Source organism: Eschscholzia californica, unplaced genomic scaffold (genome assembly GCF_041429995.1).
Source record: "Eschscholzia californica isolate CP2 unplaced genomic scaffold, dmEscCali1.0.p SCAF_3, whole genome shotgun sequence".
NCBI lineage: Eukaryota > Viridiplantae > Streptophyta > Magnoliopsida > Ranunculales > Papaveraceae > Eschscholzia > Eschscholzia californica.
Window position 1 is genome coordinate 2,498,799 of NW_028238420.1, and position 15,004 is coordinate 2,513,802.

The 15,004-nt window shown below is 36.9% G+C and overlaps 3 protein-coding genes across 3 annotated transcripts; 1 reads left to right on the forward strand and 2 right to left on the reverse strand.

Moving 5' to 3' along the window:
- Nucleotides 1-417: 417 nt before the first annotated feature.
- On the forward strand, nt 418-5,827 carry LOC147547642 (cysteine-rich receptor-like protein kinase 2). The gene is made up of 9 exons (XM_086672086.1): nt 418-501; nt 936-1,238; nt 2,606-3,397; nt 3,552-3,665; nt 3,779-3,921; nt 4,027-4,237; nt 4,345-4,579; nt 4,730-4,880; nt 5,175-5,827. Exons 3-9 carry the CDS (start codon nt 2,638-2,640, stop codon nt 5,517-5,519), a joined length of 1,959 nt encoding a protein of 652 aa, XP_086528212.1. The 5' UTR covers nt 418-501; nt 936-1,238; nt 2,606-2,637; the 3' UTR covers nt 5,520-5,827.
- Nucleotides 5,763-8,697, reverse strand: MENG (S-adenosyl-L-methionine-dependent methyltransferases superfamily protein). Its single transcript, XM_086672087.1, has 8 exons — nt 8,428-8,697; nt 8,186-8,250; nt 7,893-7,983; nt 7,337-7,425; nt 6,679-6,812; nt 6,536-6,597; nt 6,279-6,378; nt 5,763-6,156 (listed from the first exon to the last, which is right to left on the reverse strand). Exons 1-8 carry the CDS (start codon nt 8,575-8,577, stop codon nt 6,056-6,058), a joined length of 792 nt encoding a protein of 263 aa, XP_086528213.1. The 5' UTR covers nt 8,578-8,697; the 3' UTR covers nt 5,763-6,055.
- A 555-nt stretch (nt 8,698-9,252) lies between these two features.
- On the reverse strand, nt 9,253-9,912 carry LOC147547644 (uncharacterized). The gene has a single exon (XM_086665960.1). The coding sequence runs from the start codon at nt 9,910-9,912 to the stop codon at nt 9,253-9,255; it is 660 nt and encodes a 219-aa protein (XP_086522086.1).
- Nucleotides 9,913-15,004: the final 5,092 nt, after the last annotated feature.

A 15,004-nucleotide genomic window follows, 5' to 3' on the forward strand; every position in this document is an offset into this window, starting at 1 on the left:
TAGGGATTTTCTCTTTTTCAAGATGTTTATCTCTCTTCTCTCTCTTTGATTTGATCGAAGGTTTTAGGTCAAACAAAATTCTCTCTTCTCTCTCGAAGGTTTTTAGTCGAACACGAGGATACTCTCTTCTCTCTCTTTTGGTCCAAAATAGTTTGATGGGAGGGACCAAAGTATACATTTGAGATACTAAAAAAAAATGTTTATCCCTCCCTATTCTAAAAAGAATGCTCTCCCTATCTAATGCACTGCCTTTGCTAAAAAATGCTCTTCCTATACCAAAACTCCTAAGAATTTGGAACCAAGCTAAAGTTAGAACGATTACGAATTGAGTCTAATTTAGAACCTTCACACTAATAAAATAATAAAATACTTTACTCAACTAAAAATATATCAGCAAATTTAGTTGGATTTTCGGTCAGTTTATGTAAGGGTTTAAGTCGAGCAGTTATGGTGCTTACCACATTTTATTTATGTATCAATATCTTTATAACAACCATTATAGTTTTGGGATTTCATTGTTCATGGCAGTCGTGTTTATGGGGGTGTAGTTATGGCGTTTATGGTGGACAGTGGGTTGCGATAATGGCGGTTTCCCGGCGACGATAGCGGTTCTCCGGCGACAGTGGAGGTTTTCCAGCGATGTTGGTGGTTTCCAGTGCAAGCGGCGGTGTTAGTTTTAGTTTTTTTCATCTTTGTCGACCTTTAGGGTCTTTTCATTTTCGACCTTTAGGATCTTTAGGATCCTTGGTGTCAGTGTCTAGTCCAATTTCTTTCCCTTCGTGAGGCACTTTGCATTTAAAGGTATGTAACTCTCATGAAGTATTCAGAGGAGAGTAATTACAATTTCTCTCTCTAATTTAGCTACTGAGTGATTCTATCACTTTTAATGGATATGTTTCCCTTGGATTCAAAAAAAAAAAAAACAACCATTATAGTTAATATAGAAAAGAAAAACTAATTAAAAGGAGCACTAAGAAATTCATATTTGGTTGGACGAGGTGTTTGTGTGTTTCTCTATTAGCAAATGAATCAAGACTTTCACACCTTCAAGAGACTTTCTCTCTCTAATTTAGCTACTGAGTGATTCATATACTTACTAAGAAAACATCACATCTTTAGATGTCTCATATTATTTCAATTTCGTGAAGAGATTTCTTTGATTGCTAACTTCCAGATTGTTCTTGATCAGTTTTATGGATTAGTATATCATTGATTCTAATTACAAAAGGTCTAAACAGGTAAGAATCACAAATCAATTTCAATTTCCTTAGTGTTTTTAATTAGTTTTTCAGAATATTATTAGGAATTAGTAGTACTAATTAGCAAACTAATCAAAGCATCATCACAAATCACAACAGATGCTCATACTATACTTATATAGAGCAACCTGATACTATGTCAGACCACATCCTAGTTTAGAAAGAGAAAGTAGTCGATTTCATACTCAGACCAAGATTTGTTGGGCCAGTGGTATTTCCAAACAATCAGGTTGGGTTGAATTGAGGGTCAGACGGCCATGAAGTTTTGTGCCCGACCCGTCCGAGCCGATGCTTCAAGTGCCCATGGACGCTCATGCTCGCCCAATTCCCACCCCTAGTCAGACCAGATCCAAATCCAAACCAATATAGTACAAGGAAGTCTATGAGAGTCTCCCCTTGAATTATAAGAAAATAGATTAGAAGTTGGTCAACAAGGATTAAATTTTGTTATAGGATAACAAGGGTCTCGTACTACTCTCCACTTTTTCACTTGACAAATTCTATTAAATTTTGTTAGTGAGAAGATATACTCAAGTGATATGTCGCCACATCGGCGGAGGGTTGGGGGTGGGACCAAAATGGAGGAATAAATAGAATTTTTGTTTTCAGTTTGGAAGCCTCACAACTTAAAAAAAAAACATCTTGACTAGAAAATGGAGTCACAATTTTGTAACCCACCCTCTCCGAACCTCATCAAAACAAAGACTATGATGTTAATCATTTGTTATAAGATTTGAAGTACGGATGTTTCAGCCTGCTAGTACAGATACAATTTGATCTGAAACCTCCTGACCTCATGGCTTTAAAACGTAAAATGATGTTTAATCCTTTTATTTTATACTATATATTTTTTTCTGAAGAATGCTATATGTATAGACCTCACACCTAATTATTGAGTGATGGTTATATTTCTTTTCTCTATCATTTTAAGTCCTTTGCAATTTCATACAAGTATCACAAACTAATGTTAACGTTTCGTGGTCAGTAAAAGATTTACTGACCTAGCTGTATCAACATCTAGAACTTATAAAAAAAAATTTAATATATTCTTACACTTTAGTCACCTACTTCCACTTTCTTGAGACCTTCTAGGAGGGTGAATCACCTTGGTCTGGTTGTTGAAATAAATCACCAATTCTTATGTATAATAATAGGTCAAGCAAGATTTGCTCCCAAGTGTGAAAATAAAAAACATTGACTTTTTTATAATAATAACAATAGAAGTCAAAAAGTTTCTTCTTCTTTTCTCTTTTGCATTATCATTCATCCATTCAAGTTTTTCAAGCATCTCAGACAACTAATAATTTAGAAATTTTGAAACCTCTTTTTTCCTGTTTCTTTCACAGTTCCTGTTGATTATCATCTCAGATCATCAGAGATGAAGAAATCAATACCCATTTTCTCATTTCTTCTGTTATTATCTCTACTAATCAAAACAACAGTAAGTGCACCAAGATCAGAAATAGTTCAGATGAGATGTGGAAGTGATAGAGAAGCAAACACAAGCATATTTACTGTAAATTTTGTCAAAACAATGGAGAATATCAGTGAGCAGATGAGAACAAAAGGTTATGGAGAAGCCATTGTTGGTACAGGACCTAACAGAAACTATGGGCTTGCTCAATGTTATGGAGATCTCACCTTGCTTGATTGCGTAATTTGCTATTCGATCATGCGAACTAATCTTCCTCAATGCTACCCTTATAATTCCGGAGATATATACCTTGATGGTTGCTATATGAGAGTTGCTAATTATAGCTTTTACGAAGAATTCGAAGGTTCAAATGACAGAGCTTTATGTGGGAATAAAACTAGAAAGAGTCAAACTTTTCAGGATTCGGCGAGAAAAGCTTTGTTAGATGCAGCTTCAAAGGCACCGGGTAGTGGTGGGTATTCGACATCGGAAGTGTTGGTGTCTTCTCCGGTGAATCAATCGGCTTATGTACTGGCCAATTGCTGGAAAAGATTGAATTCTAGTTCTTGTCAGAAGTGTTTGAATGATGCTGTTTTATCAGTGACAAAATGCTTGCCGTGGTCGGAAGGGAGGGCTTTGTATACCGGGTGCTTCTTGAGGTATTCTGACATAGATTTCTTGAATGATAAGGTGGAAACTAGCAGCTCTGGTCGATCCTCGAAAGGTAAAGAAACTGCGACTAGCGTCAACTTCATCATTAGGTCCTAAAAACTTAATTCGTGGAGCAAAAGAATCAATAACTTCTACTAGAATTACTCTTGATACGGGTACGCATATGGGAAAAACTGACCTGATAAGATTCCAAATTGTTTTCGCAGTGAAAATAATAGTGATTAGTGTTGCTGCTGCAAGTGCTTCGATTCTTCTGTTGATTGGGGCAGCTGCTGGAATCTATATACGTAAACAGAGAAGAATCGAAAGGAAAAGAAAAGGTAATAGTAGATCTACTAATAACTATAGAATAGAAAATTACTTGTGAAGCCAAAAGCCACTTAATTGGATAAATAAACATCTTCTAACCATATTTCTTTTTCTGGTTTTCTAGTGTCAACAGAAGATGCTGCTAAGATGGCCAAGATGCTTAACGACAGAAGCTTGAACTTCAAATTCTCAACACTTCAGAAGGCCACTGCGTCTTTTGATGAAGAGAACAAGCTCGGACAAGGAGGATTTGGAACAGTTTACAAAGTAAGTATCCTAGAAATGTCCAAATCGATCATATCTTTAGGCGTCCTATTTGATTCTCCGCAGTTTCGAAGATCCCAAACCTGAATTGCTTCCCGTTTGTTGCAGGGAGTGTTGGCCGACGGAAGAGAAATTGCTGTGAAGAGGCTTTTCTTTAATAATAAGCACAGAGCGGCAGATTTTTATAACGAAGTTAACATAATAAGCAGTGTAGAGCATAAGAATCTGGTTCGGTTGTTGGGTTGCAGTTGTTCCGGCCCCGAAAGCCTCCTTGTCTATGAATTCCTTCCCAACAAGAGTCTTGACCGCTTCCTCTTTGGTAAACTTTTCATTCTATCGAACTCTAGCTTGACATACTTCAAATTGTTTTTTTGAGATTTCTCTATACTAATGAAATTCTTATTCATTTGACTGACAATATTACAGATTCAAACATAGGTAAAGAGTTGAACTGGGAGAAAAGATTCGAGATCATTATTGGAACAGCAGAAGGTTTGACGTATCTACATGAGAACTCAAACAACAGAATCATTCATAGGGATATAAAAGCTAGCAACATTCTGTTAGATTCAAAGCTCAGAGCTAAAATTGCAGATTTTGGGTTGGCAAGGTCTTTCCAAGAAGATAAAAGTCATATCAGTACAGCCATTGCCGGAACACTGTAAGTATACATATTCCTATCCAAATCCGAGGGATGTCTGTATCTCAAAATAAATCCGATGGTCACCCTCAAAAACACCATTATGTTTTGAGGATATATATATATATACACACACATAAAATGTATTCGAGCTAATGTTCAATTATGCAGAGGATATATGGCGCCCGAGTATCTAGCTCATGGTCAGTTAACAGAAAAGGCAGATGTGTATAGCTTCGGGGTGCTTGTGTTAGAAATTGTTAGTGGAACACAGAACAACCGAAGCAAAACCTTGGACTACTCAGACAGTCTAATCACTGTTGTAAGTTCTTAAACGTCCACCTGAAAAGATTTTGGTAGTGCTTGTTTCTTTTTCTGTGTCAGATTTGTTATCTGACTTGAAGTTTGAATTGACTTGAGCAAGAGTCCAGAATGGTTGTTGTCTGACTCGTCTCAATAGGTTGATTTTTGGTCCATTTGAATCAGACAAGCCAGATTCCGACAACGAGAAAGAAAAAACACTAACAATTCTTTTTGTCCTTCACTGTTACAGATTTAATAGTCAGCCAATTGCTAATCATAATTACCTTTTGCTCCTGACACTTGAATGAGACAGGCATGGAAACATTTCCAACAGGGAACAACGGAAGAACTATTCGACCCAAATCTCGTGTTAACTAATTACAGCAATGAAAACGAAATGAAGAATGATATTGTGAGAGTGGTGCATGTGGGACTTTTATGTACGCAAGAGATACCTGCATTGCGACCTTTGATGTCTAAAGCGTTGGAGATGCTACTGAATAAGGATTACAAACTTCCTGCACCAACAAATCCACCATTTATCGATGAGAGGACAATGGAGCTACATGATATATCTGACGATCCATCAAATCCACTTAATGCCAATTCTTCCCCTTCGGTTGCTACTATGTCTCATAGTTCCTTCTACCCAAGGTAATCTCATCCATCTAAGTACTTGAAATCCCGATAGCAAAATTACTAGATTATGAGAAAAAAGTGCGGTCTCTACTTCTTTTGTTGCCGAAAATAATCTGATACATGTTCACGACACATTTTGACATATAAGAGCTATAGGATAAATACATACTAGTTAAGCTTGATATGCTTAGTTAGAAGGGAAGACTTATATACATAAATTAGAATACATTTAGGACATACGAGTAAAATGTGCAATGTAGTGTGAAATACATAAATGAATAGCATTTGGGTTAATAAGATCAATGTAATAAAGAACTGTTCCTTTCAGATTTGACCTCACTTATAATCCATACATGCTGCTTTCTTGTCTTACTTCTAAACTAATATAACAGAGAACATTAACATATACCCGGATCAAAAACCGGTAATGACAAGAATATCTTGAGACCTCTTTACAATGGTTTACCGTTCCATTAACAAGGCATGGTTGTCAAGTAACAGCGAGTTTCTTTACAAACTTGGGAAACTAGACCAGATACCAAATCGAGAACCCCTTCAACGAGTAGCTACTAAGTTCCCCATAAGACCTCCGCCAATCTCATAATGCTTTGCACTGGAAAAACCCACTTGCAAGGAGAGCTCCTCCAATTCCTTTCCTGCATACGTTGATATTATAGAGAAAAACCTAGGTTTTGTCAATCTTCTGCGTATAACAGTTTTAGGAAGAGTGCAGTATAAATAGCTAAGTAATAGACATAGTTCCGAAAGAAGCACAAACCTGTTAAGAATTCACGGATTGAGTTTTTCAAGTATTCGTACTCCTTTTCAAGATTATAATTTCTTGCTGCTGGAACAACAACATTATCGATCATCCATTCCTTCCAAAAGTCAAAAAATTTCAGAAAGTCAACGAATTGTTTGCAAATTATTCATATTATTTCAAGATATTTGTATGCAATTACCATTAAGATTAAGAAATTATTCATGAAATGGTGATAAAAGGTTTCAAGATGGTTCAAAGGTCCTGCTGTTTACCTGGAACGAGGTAGTGCATGGCCGAATACTCTTGTTGAAGTCTAGAATAGATACCCTTGAACCTGAAAAGTCCGACAAGATTATAAGAACTCTCGATGATAAAATTACCCTCTTTTTTCTAATGAATAAAGAAATAGAAGAACCTGGTTTTAGAACTCGACGAATCTCACTCATAGCTTTAGGTTTATCTACCACATTTCGTAACCCAAAACCAACAGTGATCGCATCAAAGTAGTTGTCTGGGAAAGGTAAATCAGTTGCGTCACCTTCAATCCACCTGAAAATCTCATCTCTAATCACTGAAAGAGGAATAGCTAGCATTTACATTTTTATTCTTGAACGAACACACAGTAAGTTTGTAATAGTTGCCTGGCTTTATATCTCTACAAATTTATAACTGGAGTCAAATAATAATATATGAGTGAAACCCATTGGCAACTCAAAAACCAGTAATGTTATAGATTAATATGATCCAAGGGGGGAGCTTGTTGCCATTGGAGTACAACAGGGTGTCTGATATCTCAAGTACCCATCAACAATTCTTACTTGCGAATGTCGGATTACCAGATAGAGTCCTACGGTACATGAATGTAAGTAGTTTGGCAGGGGACCCAAAACTTGGGTCGGGCCTAATCCCCGAACCAGCTTAGCTACTAATGATTAACTCGACCAGTCGAGTTAGCCATGAAATCAACTACATATGTACACATGAATAGATGAAAATTCTGAAACAGACCCATGACATTTGACAGTTACTAGTTTCATTAGTTGCTCCTACAATTACCAATGCTTATTGCTCACACGATGTTCTTGTAGCAAGGGTTTCCAAGTAACTCTTGTCTAGATGAAGCTACCACCAATTGCTCTTTCGAGAAATCAAGGCCTGTCACCTACACATTACAACCACAATATATCATGAGACTAATACTACATTTCAAAGTCCATATAGTTCTTAACTCGCAAAAAAATTTAAAACCTTTTGAATGTGTCGGAAACTCAACTACATGCTATAATTGAAAAACATAAAGAAATGATTTAACGGGATAAAGCTTAAACTCGGATATTCTGATGCCCGAATTAAAAGTCGTAGATCTTCACGTAAATACGTGATACAGTTATATGTATGTACCAATGTTACCAACTCTACCCCCTATCGCATACCGTGTTCCCGATTCTCAGAACTCTTATTCGGTGGGTTTTTGGGTTTCAATACTCCAAATTTGGCGCACCGGAACTCTATCCTAATTAGGCCAGTTTTTTTGTAAAATCTGGAAGCTCGACTAGCTCGACAAGTATTCAATTAAAATGGAAATGATTTGCAATAAAAGTGAGGACATAAATTAAAGAAAAATCAAACCATCCCTAGGGATCCAATCTTCTCAGACAATAGGAAGGTTAAATCCCCACTTCCACAACAAATATCCAACACATTATCCCCCTTCCTTGCCCTGCCCAAAAATGATAAATTCTGTTAAGTTTGTAGTCATCCAACTCAAAACAAATTGGCAAATGAGGGGAGAGGACACATTATATTCTTGGTTGCTAGATCACCCTTCTCCCATGTGGGACTATTCTCACAAAATAGAACTCCTCAATTCCAAGTTTATTAAGATAAAATTACAGAGAGAGAGAGAGGGAGAGGGAGATTACCCAGTCCATGAAACAGCCATTCGTTTCCATATCCGGTGTTGACCCAGGCTAAGCAAATCATTCAACTGTCCGAAAAAGAAATCAATTTACAGATAAGAAAACATGAAATTCAATTAGGATAGAGAAATGGGTTTAGGGTAATTAACTAAATGAACACATTAGGATACTAGAAATGTACTAATAAAATGGATGAGAGTTGAGATTTGAAGTTGAAAGAGGGAGGAAGGGGTAGGTAGGAGTACGTTATCATAAACAGGAGCAATTCGGTTAAAGAGCTCTTGGCGTTGAGTAGCAGAGCATTGAACTGATTGAAAATGGTGATTACGATACTTTGAAGGGTTACGAGGAGGAAGAAGGAGATGAGAATTAGAGAAGAAGGAAAGGGAAGCCATTTCTGTGTTGGGTTTGAGCTCCTGCTTCTTGTAGTATGTGTGGGTCTAAATTAGAGAAGAAGGAAAGGGAAGTTTTCCAAAAGAGTTCTTTTTCTTTTTTTGCAACCTCAATACATGGCCGGTTACTATTTGTCGAGAAACTCTTTAAATCATGTTCAGACACATATCTCGGACGAAGTTTGATCAAAATAGTGGTGCGATAGAGAGAAATTTTCATTTTTGCATTCTAAATCAATATACTATAACTTTCAAAAAAAACATTAGTACTCCGTAACATTTACGAAACCTGTAACACTAGAGAAGAAATAAAATTTTATTTCAACCAGTGTTCTCCATTAAGTGTCTTGGACAGCTACAACTTTCTCTTTGTGAAGAAGGATGAACCTCTTGATAAATAAAGAGAAAAGAGATGGTTGAGACCGAGAGAGAGAAAAAAAATAATTGATATTAGATTCATTCTCTATGTACATTCTTGTAAGTTACATAGATGCCTACTCAATATGATACAAGGTGAATTAGGATTTCCTAAGTTACATAAATGGTTGGGGGCGTTTGGAACGTGGCTTCTCCGATCGGTTATAGCGATTCCCATCAGTTGATTGTGAACCGACGGCTAGAGTTGCAGCGTCAGTAGTTGTAGTAGTGGAGTTGATCAAACTCTGTTGGACTTCTTCTTTAACAAGAAGAATGAATACGAAGGATGGAGGGAAAGGGGTCCATCAACAATATTTGGCTTCTAATAGCCGAAAAACAGTCGTGAAGACGTTGAAGAAATTCCATTGCCCTATATTGATTAGTACGATCAAGAAGAGACCTACCATGTCCACAACTACATGGTTCAGTATTAATGAGAAAGTTCAATTCATCTTGAAGAGCCTTGAGATTAGTGAAATACGTAGATACGACAGAACCTTCCTGCTTAAGGGATGAGATAACTCGTTTGAGTTGGAAGACCTTTGGAGCATTAGTCTGGTAGAAACAATCATGAAGATTTTTCCAAACATCAGATACATCATCATCATAGAGAATAGAAGACTGCAAAGAGGGATCAACAGAGTTGATAAGCCAACTCCAAACTAAGTCATTACATCGTCTCCATAGATGTAACTCATTAGAATTGGTGAGTTTTGAGATTGACCCATCAACAAAACCTAGTTTATCTTTAGCTCGAAGAGCTTTGATCATACCTCGAGACCACGAGGAGTAGTTATCGCCAGTGAGAAGAGGCGTGATTAAAATAGTGGTGGGAGAATCCGAATGATGAACATCGAATAGACCACCAGGATTTTGAGTAGAATTAGTAACAGTTTCAGAAGAAAACTCGTGAGAACTCATGATTAGATAAAAAAAAATGGCTCTTATACCATGTGAAGAGGGATGAACCTCTTGATAAATAAATAGAATAGGGATGGTTGAGACCCGAGAGAGAGGGAGAGAGTTGAGAAATAATTGATATTAGATTAATTCTCTCTATTACATTCTTGTAAGCTACATAGTTACCTATTTATAGGATACAAGGTGAATTGGGGTTTCCTAAATTAACATATGCAGTTGCTAAACTAAAATATACATTAAACATCTTCATGGACTGAGTCCACTCGGTTGGCCGAGTGGAAGCGGGCGGTGGATCCTAATACTCTTCAACACAAATTGAATAAAACAAATTCCAAAGGCCATCATAAAGACATAAATACGTTGATACCCCACAATCTCCGGACAAAAGGGACCAATTCAAGACTCCTCAAACGGAGATATCAAACACATAGGTTGATCTTCGATTCGAACCCCTCACGCCTAAATCTCTTTTCCTTCGTCTGAGACGAAAGAAGTTTCTACGGAGAAAAAAAGCTCTCTCCCCTTCCAGCAAATAGTTGAGAAAAAAGAAAAAGAAAAAGTTCAAAGAAGAGAGTTTGGGTGGAGAGAGAGAGAAATGGTGGTGGGAGGAGAGGTGGAAGAGAAGGGGTAGAAGTAGATGAAGGAGAAGAAGTAGGTTCAAGATTGCCTACCAAAATTTGCAAACGTCATCTCGAAAGAAACATTTTTCAAAAGAAAAATAATACAAAATGTCATATAGGTACATTGATCCTAAGCGATGGACCCTTTCAATTGCGACAAGAAAATTTCAGTATAGTGTTATCGCTTTAATATCCTTCGCCATTATTTATATAATAAGAGATGAATGTAACTTTTCCTGGATGTACTCTCATCTTCAATGATTAAAATTACACCTCCCAAACTTATCTCTAAGATTACATCTCCCAAATTTATTTCCAAGAATTAAGTTTATACCTCCAAATTAAATATATCTTCTGCCAAGATTACACCTCCTAAGAATTGTAGATAAAAAATTTGGGAAGTTATTGACTCAGAGGAAAATGGGGTTAACTCATCAAGTATTAATCATTGTTTGAACATTTAATTATCCCACTTTAAGGGTAAGTATTGTTGTTTAATCTGTATACTATATTATCGTCTTGTTTCTTTTAAACAATGATAATATCCTTCTGAAATTTTTCAGAGATAAACAGTTAGTATTTTAACTAAAATTCCTTAAATGAAAAACAGAAGGTTAGTACTCTGTTTTTAAATTTCAGATACAAATTGTATCTTTAACTAATAAAATAAGAAAGAGGATGAAGAACAGAAATTATATTAGTTAGAACCGAGGCGAGTGATCTCTTTCCTTAAGACAATAATTCGCCCTGTTTATTGTACCAACAGTATAGGCGATTTGTCTTCCAGGATACAACGGATTACCTTTTCGGATCAGAGGTACTTAGATCTGAAAACTCTTTCGAACGTCAGTAAGTATTGAAAACTCTTGAATGCCTTAAACTCTCTTAATTCGAAGTAAATTTTGAAGTCTGGTTTCATGGCTTATTTAAAGGTGAGAGGTGACTGTTTGTTAACAGTCACATTTGGAGGGAAAAGTCACAACCCTCTTGAAGAAAGGAGGTACTGATCCACGGGTTTAATCTGGTCCGTCGGATGTAGATTTAATCTTGTCCGTCGGATTGCCTTTGGTATTTAAAATAAAACAAAGGCTTCTATGCTCCTAGCGACGATGCGCACGTGCGAAGTGCGAAGTGCGTGCGAGCGCCTCTAAAGCGCCCAATGCGCCCTAAACGCCCATTCGCCCACGCGCGTGCGTGGTTTGCGTGGGAGAGCAGCTTATTATAAACCCTACATATTCCTTTAACTTACCCGATATGGGACTTTCCTTAAATATTTCACATATTTCCATATTTAAACCAAAACTTCGAAAATTAATATCTTATTCATACGGAATCGGTTTTGAGCAAACCAAAGCTTGAAATTCAAGCCCTCGACGAGATGAACGCAACGGTACGCTATTTGAGTTATTTAGACAAAGGGAACCTTGTCAAAAGGGCAAAAAATGCTCCTGCTGGAAAGTCGATTCCAACAATCCCCCACATGAATAAATATTGATCTTTCGAATATGCTGTTAGCATTGCTATAGTTCTCAAACGGAAGTTTGCTGCATCGGGAAAGATAGCTTTTGGCTTTGAATCTTCCGTAGCAAATAGTTATCGGGTTTGCAAAGACTTTAGTGAACATATGTCTTGAACTGAGTCTTATGAACTGCATACCAATGCAATAACTATCACACAGCTAGTTCCTTACTTTCTGTAGTTCTCGGTTGTGTTCATTTCGGCCGTGAACATTCCCAGGTTTTCGTGTGTGTGTTAAAGAAGTCTGCCTTTACGACCTTCTCATAGAACCGGCCTCAGTTCACACACATATAGGTAATTCTTTTAATGGTATCCTGCAATACCATATTTCAGAAGAAATTCTAAAAATTAGTAATTACTAAAAGCCAAATGCTTATCCTTTCTATTTGCAGGCAACACTGATTCATCATAGGAATGGGTAAGAGATATTTCTCTTTCAGTGTTACTATCGAGCCAGTATATAACTTCAGTTTCCCATTGAACCAAGATCTTGGGATCTCCAGTCATCTTGGTTGGGTTTCCGTTATGACTTTACTCATTTTCATTAGGCAGTAGCCCCATTCCCCTCGATGATGCAATTACCAGCTCTCTAGATAACCCTTTTGTAAATGGATCCGCAATGTTATCTTTGGACTTGACATAATCTACAGTTATGACTCCTTCTGAGAGCAATTGCTTTACGGTATTATGTCGACGTCTTATATGACGAGACTTACCATTATACATTTTGTTATGTGCCTTTGCAATCGCTGCTTGATTATCGCAGTGTATATTAATTGCTGGCACAGGCTTGGACCAAATTGGAATGTCTTCCAGGAAGTTTCGCAGCCACTCTGCCTCTTCCCCTGCTTTATCCAGAGCAATGAATTCAGATTTCATTGTGGATCGAGCTATGCACGTCTGCTTTGAAGATTTCCATGAAATGGCAGCCCCACTTAGTGTAAACACATATCCACTAGTTGACTTACTATCATCTGTATCAGAGATCCAATTTGCATCGGAGTACCCTTCTAGTACTTCAGGATATTTGGTGTAATTCAACCCATATTCCTTAGTTTTTGTCAGATATCTTAGAACCCTAATGATAGCATTCCAATGTAGGCTACTGGGATTGCTTGTATATCTACTCAGTTTGCTAACTGAGTAAGCTATGTCTGGTCGAGTGCAGTTCATTAGATACATTAAACTGCCGATAATTCTAGAATACTCTAATTGTCTGACTCCTTGACCCGTATTTTTCATTAAGTGAATGCTTGGGTCTATCGGTGTACTTGCATCAGTCTTGCAGAATTTTTCTAAAATCTTCTCAACATAATGAGACTGTGATAAACTTATTCCGTCATCAGTTTTAGAAATTTTCATGCCAAGGATGACTTCTGCTTTGCCTAAATCTTTCATATCAAAATTTTTAGACAACATCTTCTTAGTTTTATTTATGATATCTAAATTATTTCCCATAATTAACATATCATCTACATATAGACATAGGATAATGCATCCATTTGCGGTGGTCTTAGTATAGACACATTTATCGCATTCATTAATTTTGAAACCATTTGATATCAATATATTATCAAATTTCAAATGCCATTGCTTCGGAGCCTGTTTTAGCCCATAAAGTGATTTTACTAGCTTGCATACTTTTCTTTCTTGGTCGGGAATGACAAACCCTTCTGGTTGACTCATATATATTTCTTCTTCTAGTTTCCCATTCAAGAAAGCAGTTTTTACATCCATTTGGTGTATTTCTAAATTATGTATGGATGTTATTGCCAGTAGCAACCGAATAGAGGTGATTCGAGTTACAGGAGAATAAGTGTCAAAGTAATCAAGACCTTCTCGTTGTCTGAACCCTTTTGCTACAAGTCTTGCCTTATACTTGTCGACTGATCCATCTGTTTTCATTTTCTTCTAAAAGATCCATTTGCAACCTAAAGGCTTGCAACCTGGAGGCAATTCTACTAGTTCCCAAGTGTGATTATTCATGATGGACGTAATCTCATCGTTTACAGCTTCCTTCCAGAAGGAAGCTTCTGGGCTTCTCATAGCTTCTACAAATGACTGTGGATCATTTTCCAATAGATATGTCAGAAAATCGGGACCAAAGGTTTTTGCCACCTTTGTCCGTTTACTTTTTCGAGGTTCTTCAGTTTCTAACTCGGGTTCAATCTCTTGAAGTGTTTCTTTTTCTAACTCAGATTCATCTTTGTTAGATGCTTCTACCACTTCGGTTTGGTCACGTTTTCTTTTCAAGGAGGAGCTATCTGAATTCGTTTTGTATGGAAACGTATTTTCAAAGAATTTAGCATCTCTGGATTCCAATATAGTGTTTATCTGTGTATCCGGAATCTCAGATTTGTGTACCAAGAATCTATAGGCACTGCTATTTATGGCACGTCCTATAAAGATACAATCTACTGTTTTTGGTCCTATTTTGACTCTTTTAGGAGGAGGGACCATCACCTTAGCAAAGCACCCCCACACTTTGATGTATTTAAACGACGGTGGTCTTCCTTTCCATATCTCATATGGTATTTTACCTGTTGTCTTATGAGGCAATTTATTTAATATGTAATTTGCTGAAAGAATAGCTTCCCCCCACAAGTTTTGGGGTAGTCCAGAACTTATTAGCATAGCATTCATCATTTCTTTTAAAGTTCGATTCTTACGTTCAGCTATACCATTTTGTTGGGGTGAGTAAGGGGCAGTAGTTTCATGAATAATGCCACTTTTGGCACAAATTTCAGCAAATGGTGACTCATATTCACCACCTCTGTCACTTCTTAAAGCTTTGATCTTTTTGTTCATTTGATTTTCAACTTCATTCTTATAAAGTTCAAATTTCTCAATCGCCTCATCTTTACTTCTCAATAAGTAAACATGACAATACCTTGTACAGTCATTGATGAAGGTTATAAAGTACTTTTTTCCTCCTCTTGTCTGGACCATTTTTA